We start from the raw sequence: 16148 nt of genomic DNA on the forward strand, positions 1-16148 counted from the left end.
TTTTAAAGCAAGCATCTTTGTTATTTTTAATGCATAATCACATGTGTAGTTGTTCCATCAAGACATTCCAGAGATATAAAAAATCAAAATATCAAAAAATGTGTTGTTTTTTTGTACATTTTAGATTAAAAGTAATTGAATAAATTAACAAAGATCTATACATTTAATAAAAAACAGTCACTTTTTCCAGGCCAGGCTGGTTAAGTCTAGATTTTTCACATGCTGCGGTCTACGTAGAGTATAGGCTAGGAAATCCATGATTGAGATAAGGCTTTACTTCAAATAGGGCAGTAACAGACAGCTGCTGAGTTGACCTGTAAGGATTATATGGATGGATTAGCAGGGCTGTCTTAGGGCTCTGATATGCAGCTTGACTCCAGCTTGATGCTGGCTGGATGAAGAGGTACAGGACTGCTGTGATGCAGCTGAACACCCGAGCGCTCTTTTGCTGATTTGTAGTTGGTTCTCTCAGCCTCCCCTCTGTCAGCATCCCGGTGGCCCGAGACACGGGTCTCTATCTTCTGTATTAGGTCGGTAACATTTCCCTTGTCCATATCAACCTCTGCAGCCATGGCTTCAAGCTCCTCTGCCGCCTCACTCATGTCAAACCTCTCAATCTCAGAGTTAACTCGACATAGCTCCTCTGACGAGTATCTGTGTGAGGCCAGGGGCAAGAGTGGGCAGAAGCCTTGGAGGTGCACTTGGAGGCTGCAGTAATGGAGATAGGAACAGGGGCAGTGAGGACAGCGGTGTGGTCGCTCGCCAGTGTGGAGGCGCTTGTGGAGTTTGAGGTGGATGAACTGAGTAAAGCGAGCAGGGCAGAGCTTGCAATGGTAAGGCTTCTCACCTGAGTGTAGCCGCTGGTGGGTCTTCAAGTTACTAGTGCTGCTGAATCGCTTGTGGCACACCTATGTAAAAACACAGCAGAAGGGAATCTCTGTATGAGTCTTCATTTTGTTCTTAGTCACATAACCTCTGCGATGTTTCGATGTTTTGTTTCTGACGTACAAACCTTTAGTCCACCTACGTATTTATTACGAGAGTGATATAAGGCGTCTAATGCTTTCCAGCAATTTCCGACAGCTGCAGCCTTACCTTGCATTCATGGGGCTTTTCTCCTGTGTGAACCAGGTAGTGTTTCTGCAAGTGTGCTAGCTGCGTGAAGTTCTTATTGCAGGTCTGACACCTGAAGGGACGCTCCCCGCTGTGTACTCGCAGATGAACCTGAGAAGATGTCGGATATATGATAATTTATTTGTTATCGATCAAACTCAGGAAATCAGAGGAACTGGTTAATTCAATTATACTATACTCCAGTCACTGTATTCAACTGGTGGTTGTCATTTTCTTTCGCACTGCTTTAATGTGTTGAAGAGCAACTAACCTTAAGGTTAGACAGCTGCCCAAAGACCTTTCCACAGATGTTGCATTCATATCGGATCTTTCCATTCTGCCTCATCAGAGGGTAAGACAGGGTCTTGTAGCCAATTGTCTGCCCACTTTGCTTTGTCATGCTTAGGTCCATTGTATCCTCAGCTTCACTTTGAGTGGCAGAGGTAAAATTGGAAGGGAGGCAGTTTGAGGAGGCTGCCATTCCCTCTTGCGGCGAGCATCCTCCAGGTGTGAGAGACGGCTGTGCTTCACGGTTTTTAGTGACCATAGATGAGGCGGTGGATGTGGCAGGCACAGCGAGGTCTGTGTGAACGTTGGTGGGAGGGGAGTGTTTGAAATCTCTGAGGTCGTGTGAGGGTATGCTGAGGTAGGCTCTTCTTTTGGATATGAGGTCCTTGTTGTCTCTGTGCTCACGGATTGGTGAAAGAAAGAGGTCTGGTTTGGAATCAGAAAGTGCACGTGTCAAGTCTTTGCAACCACTGGTTAAAGGCGATTGAAAATGTGCATAGTTGTGAAAGGGCGATGCATGGGGTGAGACTGCCAAGTGAGGTTTCAGTTGCTCACGATAGAATGGATATGAATGAGGTAGAAGGCCAAGTGAGTAGTGGGGCAGTAGATAGGGGCCGTGCATTAGAGTAGAATTAGCAATATCGGGCATACGGGGATCTTGGTAAGGCTTTGCTACGGGAGGGCCTTGACTGTGCTGAAAGGCAAAGTGGACATTAGTAGGGACAGGAATGCTTAGTGCTGGCCTTTTGGCAGTTGGAGGGCTACAGGATGGCAGAGGTGGTAGAAACGCATATCTATTAGCATGCATAGATTTGGAGATAGGCTGAGGTGGGTAGACAACACTGGGACATAAAGGAAAATCTGCTGAGACATTTGTCTGAGGCAAAAAACTGTCCACACGTCTGATGCAGGTAGAAGGGGATTTGGAGAGGTCGTCTTGTAGGATTTCAGAGACCGTATGACCTCGTTTCCTTGTCTTCTTCGCTGGACTCTGTTCTGTTAGACAGATAAGCAATAGAGAAAGATCATCAGAGACATGAAACTCATTTCTTAACATAGACTAGATGTAACGTTATCATCGTTCAACTAACTGACACATGCAGCCATACAAGCACATATTCGTCTTATCAAGCACACGTGTTGTATGTTTTCTTTCTTAATCACTATGCACGTTTGCTTTCAAAAGTACCTACGCTAGCCAAACAATTTACTTTAAACTTCAGGAGATGCACTTTTTTTTTATCAGATGCGACTGTTTGAATGTCCCTGACCTTTGCACTCTGTTAAAGTGGAAACCAGAAATGAAACAATGGGGATCTGATCATGATACAGATAGCACAGAGAGCAAGAGTCAGTGGATACAGTGTGCTATTTGCATTAGAGGGCTGGACAGTTGAAGGTGTATTTTCTGTCACAAGACAGACAGGATACACAGTGTACAGGAGACAAAAATCAACTTGTCATTTGGAAGTGACAAATAAACTACAGCTCCCAAACAGATAGAAACGATTTTATAAATTGGATTGAAAATCTGGATTGAAATTTGCATTTCATCTAGGTAAAAAGGTACTGCTTCACTGACTTTACCACAGAATAAGCAAGGGACTCAAACCGACAACAGAGAGGAAGACCAAATACATTGGTTTGCATGTACATTTCACCTACTTTTAGACACAATTAACCCACAACCCACACAAACAGCACATCTCTTATCTTTTGTTCACTCCCAGGTTACCCTGCCCCCACTCCAGGGAGGCCAGCTCTCAGCAAACAAACAGCCAAAACTGAGTGAGATATCAATCTGTCAGCAGGTCACCTTGTCAGGAAGTTCAAGTAGTCAGTAGAGAAATTCCTACCTCGCTTCCTCCTTAAGAACCAAATAAATAAAGGGTGTCGTGCCAGAGTGCCATCAGCACCTCTAGCAGCCTCTTTTTGTGACTGTGTTTGAATTAGTATTTTTCTGCGTGGTCTTTCTGCTAGCATGCACATTCCTACTGTTTGTGAATGAATGCCAAATGCTGTCTGGCTGAATGAGCTGCCGGCAGCCTTCTATGTGGGAGTTTAAAAGGGAAACTGAAACATTGCTTAAAATCCTGAAATTGGTCTCATCTTACGCCAGTACTGCTGCTGCACCTGGAGACAGCTCTTCTCTGCTTTCAAGTCTCCACTATCCTCCTTTGTCTTCTGCGTCAACAAAGGAGCTATGGGTGTGACGGAGTAAGTTCTTAAACACGTACACAAAGAGTGTGTCAGTCGGCTGGCGTTTTGACTGGGGGCCTTACTTCACAATGACAGAACAAACCAGATACGTCTCGATGCGTGGGCACCGTGTTAGTTTCTGTTGACTTCAGCAGCACTCGGTCCTTGCGCATTCCTAAATTGACAACACACACAAAAACACACGCACTCACCGTTTTTGTCAATAGCCAGCTGTCCCAGTGGAGGGTAGTTACAACGCTGGGCAAACTCAGAGCAGTACCACACCAGAAGCTCCTGGCCTGGCTGAAGTCGTTTGGTGGTGTAGAAAAAGATGTCCAAGCCACTCTGGCATGCAACCAGGTTCTGCTCTTCCACAGAGCATGCTGGATTGACGTAACGCATCCAGTTGCTCCGCTCTTCATGCAGCCCATCCAGAATGTGGTGTAAGCGCCCCTCTGAGAAGACCTATAGCGTGAGCAGAACAAGAGATCAGAAATAATTCACTTGATTATTAGAAGTGAACCTGAAACCATGAAGTCACAGTTTCCTCGCGCCTTTATGGTAAATGCTGTAATTTCTTTCATGTTGGATAGGCGCAAGTCTTTGCAGCACACAATATGAGTTACAAAGGGAACACTCAAAAAGAATTTCTCTGTATGACTGGATTGTAGTATTGGGTATACTGTTTCACCCACTCCTTACTCTCACCTGTTACATTCACGGTGAAGTTATTCACCTCCTCCCTTCCTCTGCGATTGTACAAAAGTGTTCTTTCTGTGCTGTTGCTTGAGTCATGGCTGTATTATTAACAAATTGTCAGACTGTTGCAAAATTTTGGTTGGAGTTGCATGATGTCAAGGTTGCTGAGTGTATGCTATAGAATTACTCAAGAGCATGTGTGCAATGGAAGATGCCCTGATGCTGCTGAATGTGTAACATAAACAGTTCTCAGGCTTGAAGCCACTTCCTTGCTTAGTCAGTGTGAGAGTTTGTTAGTTTGGAGAAGTGCGGACATATGTATGGTGTATTTACTGGCAGTGATACCACTACTGTGAGAAGCGAAGACACAGGAGAACCGCTGCGTCACTGAAACCAAACAGCTGTGTGTGCTTGTGCGTGTGTGTGTGTGTGTGTGTGTGAGAGAGAGAGAGAGAGAGACAGAGAGAGAGAGAGAAAGACCTCAGACAGAAGCGCACAGAACGGGCAAACACACTGACATATATGGTGCATGCACTTTTGAAAGCTATCAAGTCAAATGGCATTTAAAAACACCAGACCATTGACAAATTTGACTCATACATTGACAGGATGTCAGACGTTGACCACATTTGCTAACTCGTGCCACGACATAGCCAAAGCAGCATCTCCAGTCAGTCAGAGATACAGGATGTGAACAGTTCTGAAAGGCACATCGTTGAATTTAACATTTAAGTTTGCAGAGTCTCACATGAGGCTTGCTTACCCTCCAAAAGTACTTCCTGTCGGCGTCTTTCGGCAGAGTTTCGTTGGTGTAGCTCTCCCCCACCAAAGGGCCAAAGCGTGTTCCCTTCGGAATGATCTCCTTAGTCATCACCCCAAGCACCTGTTAAACAAAGAGAGCACATAATCGTCAAACAGCAGGTCAGTTAATAAAACAGAAGATCTGAGCGAGCAGTTAAAGGCACGTTTAGTTGTTAAAACATCCTAAGATAGATGAGATTCTTTGGAATACAGCCTCCAAAGAATCTGGTCAATTCACTGAATATTTTTGTCCCCTGGAGACACTTATGTGGAAAAAGGCAATTAAGCAGGTTGTCCTTATTTTATAATATACAGGCTGAGAGGATTTTCAGAGGCTGTGACTGAATGTTTTCTCTCCTTCACATGTTAAATATTTAATAAGCCAATCGACCAAGTTATCTTTAGTTTCTCTCCCATATTAAAATTTCACTACTAGTCTTGTTCTGCTACTACCAGGTGTGAAACTCAGTCCTCTGTCTCAGTCCTCCAGGGTGGGGGAGAGTGGATAAGGTGTCATGGTCACACCCCAACTAGCACCTTGAGCTCCATGTTCAAAAAGCAAAAGCCCTAAAGCGATGGTAGTGTATTTCTCTTTCATCTTTACACTCAGGCCTACAGTTTTGTCTTTAGTTTATCCAGATATTTTTGTCCTTGCATTCAATGACTTTGTCTAAAGGCATCATTTGACTTGCCCTTGTGTCACAGATTACTGTCATGTATCCTGTTCTTTAGCGTCAACCAGACATTTCTTATAAGAAGGTCAAAGTGGTAAATGCAGGTATTTTACTGCAGATGTCAGGGATACTTCCTCTGATCTCCCTTCCCTACACTTTTTGTAGAGGAAATTTAGTGTTTCCTTTTCATGACTAGTTCTTTGCGGTTAACCTTTTATCATGCATTTACCACACTATATGATTGTCAGTTCCTTATCCACTCACTTATTTATAGATGAGAGGATGGAAATAATTCTCCATGCTAGATGACACATATTTTACCTGGAAGAACATTTAGGGTATTATGTATATTATGGGCTTTTGCCTAATGGTGTAATTTTCTGCTGGAACAAAGGGATGGGAATCTAAGATAACTACTAATCATAGAGCCCTCAGGCTGAGTGCCCAGAGGCTTGGCTATTGTGTCTGTGTTTGCTTCAACATACACATAGCAGAGAGGAAAAGCTCAAATTAGACAACAATATGTCAAGTACTTCCCACCGGAGGATAGATGAGAGGATGGAAGGATGTTGGAGTGACGCAAAGAATTGTCATTTACTAAAAACATCACATAGCTGCTTTGATATATTTGGACTGGGACTATTTGTCTTCATTAATGTCTTGCCTGTTTGTAAAAGAACAAACACGGAAGGCCTTGGTTACCTCTGCTGAGTCGTGGCAGCGTTTCAGGGCCAGGTTCCTGGGCAACGATCTCTCAGCTCGTGTCTTGCAATTGTTTTCGGACTCGCCTTCCAGAGGTTGGTCCTTCACGATGTAAGTGCAGTTCTCCTCAAAGTCTGCCTCGCTCCATGATGTCATATCAACATCGTGTTTTCCTGGCATCGCTGCAGTGGCACCCACAGTTTGAGCTGACTTCTCTGAGGTTAACATGATTGAGGTACATGAAGAGGCGGCCTATGGAAAATAAAGAAAAATGCTCTTAAATCCATATGATTCTATATCTGATTTTATTATTAAATGCTATTTTGGTTATACAGGGTGGAAGGCAAACCTTTCTTTCATAAAACAGCAGATGCAGAATCGAGTTGAGTTTTGAATGAATCTAAAAGTAGGTCCCAGATTGTGAAGTGTGATATAGAGAAGGAGGCAGTTGTGATGCTGTAGAGAAACTAACCTTCCCGTCTACTGCCAACACCGGACAAACAAACTTCAAAGTGGAACCTTCAAGTTTGCCTCCCTCTGTCCTTTACATCCTGTGACTCAGAATACAACCCCGGGGCTATAACAGAGGTTCCTGTGCACGTCAGCCCCGAAGCAGGACCACTTTCACAAGGAAACCCGCACTACCAGGGAATCAACCAGACTTCCTCCGAACTGACTGAGACTTGGCTGTCGGCCAGGTCTTAACACTCTATACTGACTATTTACCGTATTAAAAAGCCACAGAAGGGCTGCTAGAGTGAGATCTGCCTGATTTCAGTCCACAAAAACCCCATAATATGAAGACACATGTAAAGAAAGAAAAACAAAAAAACCACCAATTGATCAAAAGCACAAAAGCAGTACGTCTGCTCATTGATTGCCAGCCCCGAAGTGGCTCCCTTTCCTAAACAACTGCTCTTACTTGTCGAAACAAAGAAAAGAAGTGCCACTCTACTCTCTGTTTCCTTTTCTTTCTGTCCCTTATATTCACTCTTTCCCTTCTCACGACATTGCGATTGTCAGGCAACTCAGCCGCGACAAAAGATACGGCTCCCAGACTGAAATAAAGAAGAGTGAAAAAGCGGATGGCAGGCTCGTGATTAAAAGGCAACGCTCAGATGTGTTGTCTGAGAACTTCTTCCTTTGTAGACTCATCAGTTTGCCTCTGAGATAGTGGTAGATAAGCCTGGTTCTTGCTAATATATGGTAAACACTCATGTGACTTACGTTCCTTACTGATGAGAGATAAAAAGTCAAGTCAAAACTTCACTCCTGAGGGAATGACTGCAAGGAATAGAAATTCTAAATTCTCCCCATTTATGTATAAATAAATCTACAGTCAGTAAGCTGCGATAAAAAAGCCCACCACTCATCTTTTTGTTGTTTTCAGCACTAGTGGTAGAAACTGTACTCAGTGGCATATATGCAGCAATAACAAAAGAATGTCAACGGATTCTCAAATGCAAATAAAAGTTCAAAGAGACGAGATTTATATATGATGTTACACCTTATTTTTTTTTCTCTGAAGTGTCACCACAGCTGACTCGGAATGACTGTCACAAGTGTGACAGCTCACTCCGAAACCATTGAACCAAGTGACACAGCAGAAAATATATTTTGAAAAATCAAGACATGAGTCAAGAGCACACAGCTGTGGCTCGGGGGCGACATGTAACGGGCTGTCTCTAGAAAGCACACTTTGAGATTGCACTTCGTGGGAGAGTGTCGTAATGCAGAAAAGAAAAGTCGAGCCAAAAACGTCTAACTCTTCTTAAACATGCTGAAAATATAGAAACAATCGATATTATTCCTGTAAAAATTAAGAAGATGATCTGAGACAGATGTTGCAGACTTACTGTAAAGCCTTGTGAGGAGCCACACATAGGTCAGGCTGTCTGTGCCCTTCTTGAGCTTGAGTGTCTAGAAGCAACCAGTGGCTGTTCTCTGCCTCTTGTCTTCTCTTCCTCTCTCTCTCTCTCTCTCTCTCTGAGCAGACCTCAGTATACTGACTGCGCAACCGAGCAGTCAGTGTATGTGAGTCTTGCTCACATACACCGTGTGTGTGTGTTTGACAGTGTAAGAGAGAGAGAGAGATACACTCCCTTTCCTCTCATGCTCCCTCCCCCTCTCTCCCCTTTGCCCCATGACTCCTCCTTGGAGCGTGTTTGTGTGTGTGTGTGCATGTGCATGTGTGTGTGTCACACTCTTGCCCCGAGGCAAGAGGCTTTCTCCAGGGAGGCTGTCACACAGCTATGTCCGGATCAAACAAATGCATCTTCATTTTCGGTCTGTTGTGGATTGGAAGAGGGCATACCTGTGTTATGTTAGCGAGTCAAGGACGCGCAGAGGAAATTAGATCATTTATTTGTAAATTGTAGGTTTAAAGTTAGTCAGATTAGTCGTAATTCATGTAGTCGTGTAATAAGGATATCTTACATGAAGAATGTTGCAGCAACATAGAGATTTAACAACCTGTAAAACTTCATCGTCTGTAATAGTCTTTTAAACGAAGCAATTGTTCTCTAGGTTCTGTAGCTACATAAGATCATCAGTTAAAAAAACATACACAATAAATGCACCAAGATGATTTTTATTACATACCAAGAAATTAAAAATCACTAAATAAACAGCTGTAAGTAGAAATATGTCTGCTTTGCTTGGTTGACTCATTCATATTGATACTTGATGCTTCAGAGCTTTAGATACACAAACCCATGAGATTAATCACAATTCTTGTTATGGTATTATGTCACTGTAATACTAAGAATGATGAAATAGGTACTTCTAATGAGAATCCTGAAAACAAATACACAACGACAGTTTCTGGGTTATTTTGTGCATGCACACCTTATTTGAAATTAAAATGCAAGCTGGTGCAACAAGAAGCAGTGTCACACCTTAGAAATCTTTATAAGCTGCGATAAAGACAAATAAATGGAAAACTCTTGAGGGTGTGTTCTGGTGCATGTACATTTATAATCAGCCACTACACACTACTTCACTGGGGGGGAGGTCCAGAATTTGTTAATGCCCAGGTAAGATTGAGATCTACAGCCCTGTTTTCACCTCCACCTCCGCTCCCTCCTCTTCTTGACTTCTCTCCAAACACAACATTTGATTTGGCCGGCTTCCAGCCAGCTCAGGAACTGTCAGAATTTTCTTTCTCGTCACCCACACGCTAGACACGCGCCACGCTCTGAACCGTCACGCCGTACACCTATCTGTAAACCTAATTCCACACGGCACATTAAACATCTACACTGATCACATTCACTTTCAATTTGGGGAGGTTCATAATGAACTGGCATATGTCAAGTGGATTCTGGCGCTTGTAGACTCTTCTTTGTTTTTGTGGTGTTTTGTCCTTTTCATGCTTCCTGCCCACTCACCACACCTGACCAAGCTACTAATTAGGACTGCTGACATGAGCCACCATGTAATTTAAAATCCACTTCTGTCTCTCACTCTTTCGTTCTCTTTCTTTGCCTTCAGTCATCTCATTCATCACCTTCTATTCAGCTCTCCTCTCCTCCACCTCCTCCTCTTCCTCTCTAATGCCTCTTTATCTGGACCTTCTCTACACTATGTCTATTACTCATAGGTATGTGTGAGTAATTCTCATAATGACAGCATGGACTTCTAGTCTGAGTTGTGTACAGGCCCTGGAGACAAACTTACACGTACGTGTGGAGGTTTTTGAGTATGGTTGTACATATGCCTGTGTAGCTGGTTATAACTTGGTTTAGATCATTTGATAATTGAGATGGCATTCTTAGAATGAAGTCAACGAGCAGGAAGTGTAATGAAATGTAAGCTGCATACAAGTAGACTAACAATAACAAGATCACTGACTGACTTTAACCGGTTTAGGATGTGCTGTAGGAAGTGAAAGTAGACACGTCATGAACCCAAACCAGGGCAATGAGTATTTTGCTAAAGAACAGCCACCCTTAGATTTACATTATCACAATAAACGCTGAGCAGACTGGGATTAAAAGTGCTTTCAGGCAGAAAGTGAAGCAAATGTTTTACTTTCATCATTTGCATGAATTTGGCTTTGCCAAACAGAAGTCAGTGTGCCAACTGTACAGGCATTAGCTCTTAGCTAGCTCACAATGAGCAGCAGGTTTCAATTTGCACCCTCCTGGGAAAACTTGGATCGTTCTGCCTTTGCATTGCCCTTACATGAAATAGCACCAGCTCTAAATTTTGCTTTGCACATTAGATACGTTCAGCTTTTCTGCTGAAGGGGTTAATTAAACCAAAATAGACCACAGCATCTACCCATTTTTTCACATTTTGAGAATTTTTCTCTTTAATCATTGAATTGATTAAATCTCCTGCGGTACATGTAAAAACTATTTTATGATTATAAACCTGCTTTAACACAAGCCAAGAATACCTGTGGGGGAAGGCTCCATTAATGGCATGGGTTGCTCTATAATTTCCATCTGCAATCTGCCTTGGGTTATGTCTCGCAGGAGAACCAAAGGTGACCACTCCTTCCTTGTCACCTCCTGCAAGAATGAGGACAATGCACTTTGGCAGAGATGGCTAGGACTAAGTCCATTTTATAACCCATTACCCCTCAATTGTTCAACAGAGCCTCCCCCTCTGGCTTTTTTTCTGAAGTTTTACGGCTGACTCAAGGAGAAATATTTAGAATTTTATCACAGCTATCTTGCTGTCACTGTCCCCTACTCTGACCTATGTCACCCTGCCTTACTGTGGTGTTATCAGCGTGTCAGCCATGACAGCCTCCTCATCCATTTCATGTTACTTTAAGTGATTTCCTTTACCTCGAAATACCCTATACTCTCGACAGCTTGTGGTTGAGGAAACATTTACTCTCACGTGCATTTCATCCGGTCTTTGACAGTTGATTGAGGCAAGATAAGCTACATCTACATGGCGGTGGTAGCAATGTGAACGCAATGAATGACTTGGGTTTATTTTATTAAATTAGAAATACACGGATGCACGCCGTCTTTTTTTCTTTCCTCTGATCCATTTCATTTGTTAATCTGAAAAAGAAAAAAAAACAAAACCTGACAGCGCTGCGCCACAGCCACCACCCACCCAGTCCAGCAATCTCCCTTCAATTGCTGGATGATCTCCTGTTGACAGGCCAAGGGTTATTATCGTGGTTTCAGGGCCAGGAATGCTACTGCACTTCACAACAGATGTCTTTTCAGATCCTGACAAAGCCACCCACAGAGATGAGGAGAACAGGAAGAAAAAAAATGTATCACTGTACTCAGCTGACCCACAAAAGATGTTCTTAACAGGCTGGATAGTAGAAATTATAGGTGTCTGTATGTTCTTATCCTAACTGGCATCAGAATGTCATGCCAGTCTTGTCATGCATATAGCAATCCTTAGTTCTCTGTAAAAACAGTTTTTTGGGGTTTTAAAAAATTCGATTCACTGTTTATTTTACTGCACATGCTTCCACACAGCATCACATGAGTTTACAGTAACCTGATGGTTGATAATGGAAACTAACATGCTGCTCTGAGAACCAAAGCATTGTGGTTGACCCCTCAAAGTCCTTCCTGAGTATTTTGTCTGAAATGAGGTGTACTTTTTCTCACTCTTTAGTTGTATCATGCCTCTTTATCACCATTACTAATAATTAGGAAACGTTTTGACTCTCTTTAAGGTCCGACTATTACTCTAAAATAGCCACAGCATTTGTTTCTGATCTAAAAAAAAAAGAAAGAAAGAAAGAAAGAAGAAGCAGTTGCTGCATTAAATTTCACTTGAAGCATTGAGTGGGAAAACAAGGGGGGTGCTTACAGACATCTTTAGACAGACAGTTGTACAAGCAAGGAAGTGTCAGACCCCCAGGAGCCACACCTGCCTGTATCAAAAGCCTTTTCACATTGTTTTGTCTTCCTCTTGATTACTAAGCCAGACTGTAATAATGACCAACAGAGGGGCCTGTCATCCGGGAAGGATGCACACAAACTATTACACATACTCACGCAAACACACACACTCTCTTTTTCAACCTATCTGCCCAACCCCAAAGAAAATGGTATGTAGTCAGAATCTCTTAAATATACACAGTAGTGTTATAAAGTCATGTGAAAAACAGTTTACACAATCCTCTGAAAAACTTAGTGCGCACCAAGATTCTTTTAGCTAACCACCTTTAGAAGCTATAACTTGAAGTCATCATTTACTGTATGACTGTCAGTACGTCATTCTCTCACATTGCTGGGGAGGAATTTTAGCGCACTCTTCTTTACAACATTACGTCAATTCATTGAGGTTTGCATTTGTTTATGCACAGCTTTCACCACAGCATTTCATTGAGTTTTAGGTTTGGACTTTGACCAAGCCATTGCAACACCTAGGTTATTCTCTTTTTCAGCCACTGTCTTGTAGGTTTGCCACTGTCACTGTCGGACAGATGGCCTCACATTTCACTCTAGAATTTGGCATACAGAGGGGTTCATGACAGTAAGGTTCCCATGTCCTGTGAATCCTTAATAAGCCAAATCCTCAACCCTTCATCACTGTGCTTCACATTTGATAAGAGATGTCTGCGCTGATATCCTGTCTTTGGTTTGGTTTCCACCAATGGTCAAACATATCTACTTTGGTCTGTTCTAGACATTTTTCCAGAATTGGTTTGTACATATGGAACTTAAGTCATGCTCCAACTTTAGCATTTAGCTTGCTAACTGGGGCCTAAAGAGTCTGAAATTTGACTCTTGGGTTTTTTGGGACATCCACTCCTGGGAAGATTGTAGGATTTTACACTTGAATTCTCCAAACCAACAAACTACCAAAATGTATGCTTTTATAGAGATGCTCACTCTTTTTGATCATCAAAAAACCACTTGAATTTAAATTTGCAGCAACTGCACGCTATTTACGTTTTTGATTCCTATGGAAGTAGATAGTGTGTATGAAGATTTTCACAGGACTCTAGAGAATCCCATAAAAACTCTCTTTTTGACATGTCTTTATGTGTGTTTGTGTATATATATATCTGTTTGTCTATGTCTATATCTATCATATTTTTTGTCTCTAAGGAGCAGCCTCCTCATATTTTGGATGGCTGTTGAACAAGTAGCCATCCATGGGGCCAACCTGATCCATGCAGTCATTTTTTTAGCCACTTGTAGAATTTCCCCTCACTATTTCTTTCTCATACACCCGCACACATACATGCTTAACTTCCTTTTATATTTTGAACAAAGATCCACAGGAAGCCCGACTGTGACCCCTGAGCTGATGCAATGTGCTTAGCTGTATACGTATTCATGCTTACCCCTTGCTTACTTTGTAAGTGCCCTCTTCAGTGAGTGCAATCAGTTCCTTACACAGGAAATAATAATCCTTTGAATCTCACCTTGACAATTCTTTAATTATTAGCAGTGCTGACCAAAACACACTTCTTGTGTGTGATGGTTTTTAAAACAAAGTATCAAATTAAATACCTTCACCAAAGGAGCATCGCTCTATGAATCACAAAAGAAAATGAGTTTGCAGGCACTTGATGAGCACTTAAATTGTTTAAATACAGCAAATGGGTATCTTGAAGTTACTTGAAAACACTGATAACTGTCAATACAAGGAGTATTAAAATAAGACATAAATGAGTTAATCGAAACAAATCCTAAATATTAACAATATTAGTGAAAAACCAGTTTAAATACAGTGTTCTTTTGTCTTCAGCTAGCTAGCTATAGTTGTATCAGGCTAATATAAACAGTATTAATCAAGGTAATGTGCCGGATGAGGGTTAAATTGTTAGAAAAATTAAAAAATTAAATCAATACCACATGATGACAAATGCTGTAATAATATAGGAAGAAGATCAAATAAAAGAAAAAAAACAAAACTAAAAAGACTGCTTTGTTTAAGGGGATGGGGAAATGTAAGCAGTGGAGTTTTGTCTGATGCAATAGCGTCTACAACCTGCAAACAGCTACTTTATCACTTAACAATTAGGTAACTGATGTTATTTAGGTCTAGATAAGACGGTGAAGTGAAGTTATCATCTAAGCTAGAAAACTTAGCTAGCAAACTGTATCCGTGCATAACAAATATACACATATCTGCGCATTAGTTCCAAGTAACATAGCAAAGAAAAAAATACCTACCAAGATGGAGCACATGTTCTGTGGTTTTTGGTTCCTGTTAAACCACATTTATTTTATTTATTTTCTTTTTTGCCCACTTTGCAATTGTATCCGTTTCATTTCCTGCTGTCTTCGTCAGGTTTTTCACTTCTTCTGCTCTTCTTGTAGCCAGCCCCAAGTGGCCATTTAAGGAATTGTAAAATCTATTGCTTGAGTGCTAGCTTTATTTTTTTAGCCTAACAGTTAGCTTAGATTAGCACAGAGAATGGAACAGAGGAAGTAGAGTGCAGAGACTCTACCAACTACACCAAAAACAAAGCAAAACAAAACAAAAACAATATGCTAGGTCATCTCTTGACTCAAACAAGAAACACTACATGTGCAGGCTTGTACTTTATAGTATTTTTCCCTTTGTGCTAGGACCACAGTTTTTCTCATACAAAGCTATCTGTGTAAGTTTGTACAACTTCACTTTCAATGGGCAAACAAGAGAGTAATACTGAGAAATACAAAAAACAAAAACTTTTTTTTGGCACTGATGAACTCTGTGCTAATGAGAGTGCTGCTATTATTGTAACGTCCTGTTTGAGCAAGTGAGCACAAATGGCGCGACTTCATTTTTTTTTGTCACAAAAAGAGGAAGCTTACAGTTATTCAGTGACAACACCAGTGACATCATCGGGTGCCAGCATGTCTGTCGGCACATCTGAGTATGTGCGACTACTTAGAAACCAATGCAAAGACACATGCACGCACACACACACACGCACGCGCTTCAGACCAGTCAGACAGCGCTGTCTTCCACCTGTCTCCAGCGTTGCCCGTCCCGGTCATTAAAAGGGTCCCAGAGCCCCACTCTAAGTGCACATGTCAACTGCAAAATTACAGGGCACGCACAAACACATATTTGTTGTGTATTTTGAAAGGGTAATATCTGTCTGCACGCAAGCAATACGTTCATTTTCCTCCTGATAGCTCCTCCTCTTCTCTTTGTGACAAACCCAGAAAACAAAGCAGGTAAGGTTCAAAGACAAAACAAAGGAAAGGAGATAAAGACAGGAGACAGGTCGAGCTGATGGACATATGACATAGGGAAACTTATCATTTCCCTAATGATTCTCCGGTTACTGTGGACTTCACCACAGTGATTACAAACCACTTCTTTAACTGAGGTCGAAGTATCATGATATCTCAGTTTTGTTCTACCACTTAGCTTCCCCTTTTTCTAACTAATAAAGACCACAAAGCCACTGCAGATGCGTGTGATGAAAGCATCGCTGATTGAAAACAAGAGTGCCAGACATTGGCAAGACTTGATTCAGTGTAGCGGGAAGAAGTGCACAGACAAGTTTGACCGGGAGGAAAGACGCAGCATAAAGGAAAACAAATTGCTTCAACTGAAAGATGAAGATCTATTTTCAGACAGTGACATCATCGTTTCTTTTCGCTGCCATTACTTCTGGGTGCGTGAATACGACAAGGAGCACAAACAAGCAATCAAAAACCCTTGGCACCTGAAAGTTGTGTTGTTTTAAACCTGCCCTTTTATTCTCAGCTCTTTCACCGCGTTGCC

At 41.9% G+C, this 16148-nt stretch overlaps 1 protein-coding gene across 3 annotated transcripts in view; it reads right to left on the reverse strand.

The window, feature by feature from the left end:
* Positions 1-16148, reverse strand: part of prdm1c (PR domain containing 1c, with ZNF domain) — a 20319-nt gene continuing 4171 nt past the window's right edge. Inside the window, exons 1-8 of one of the 3 annotated variants that reach the window (XM_005731031.1) lie at positions 8333-8525; positions 6477-6728; positions 5063-5182; positions 3813-4065; positions 1385-2397; positions 1096-1224; positions 848-908; positions 525-708 (exon numbers count right to left, since the gene is read on the reverse strand). In XM_005731031.1, coding sequence (XP_005731088.1) covers positions 599-708; positions 848-908; positions 1096-1224; positions 1385-2397; positions 3813-4065; positions 5063-5182; positions 6477-6728; positions 8333-8359 — 1965 coding nt within the window. In that variant the 5' untranslated portion in view covers positions 8360-8525 and the 3' untranslated portion in view covers positions 525-598. Of the gene's footprint in view, positions 909-1095; positions 1225-1384; positions 2398-3812; positions 4066-5062; positions 5183-6476; positions 6729-8332; positions 8526-16148 lie in introns of those variants that run through there. The other 2 variants (XM_005731029.1, XM_005731030.1) reach the window with 2 other exon arrangements.

This window comes from Pundamilia nyererei, unplaced genomic scaffold (assembly GCF_000239375.1).
Source record: "Pundamilia nyererei isolate P.nyererei 1_Seehausen unplaced genomic scaffold, PunNye1.0 scaffold00041, whole genome shotgun sequence".
NCBI lineage: Eukaryota > Metazoa > Chordata > Actinopteri > Cichliformes > Cichlidae > Pundamilia > Pundamilia nyererei.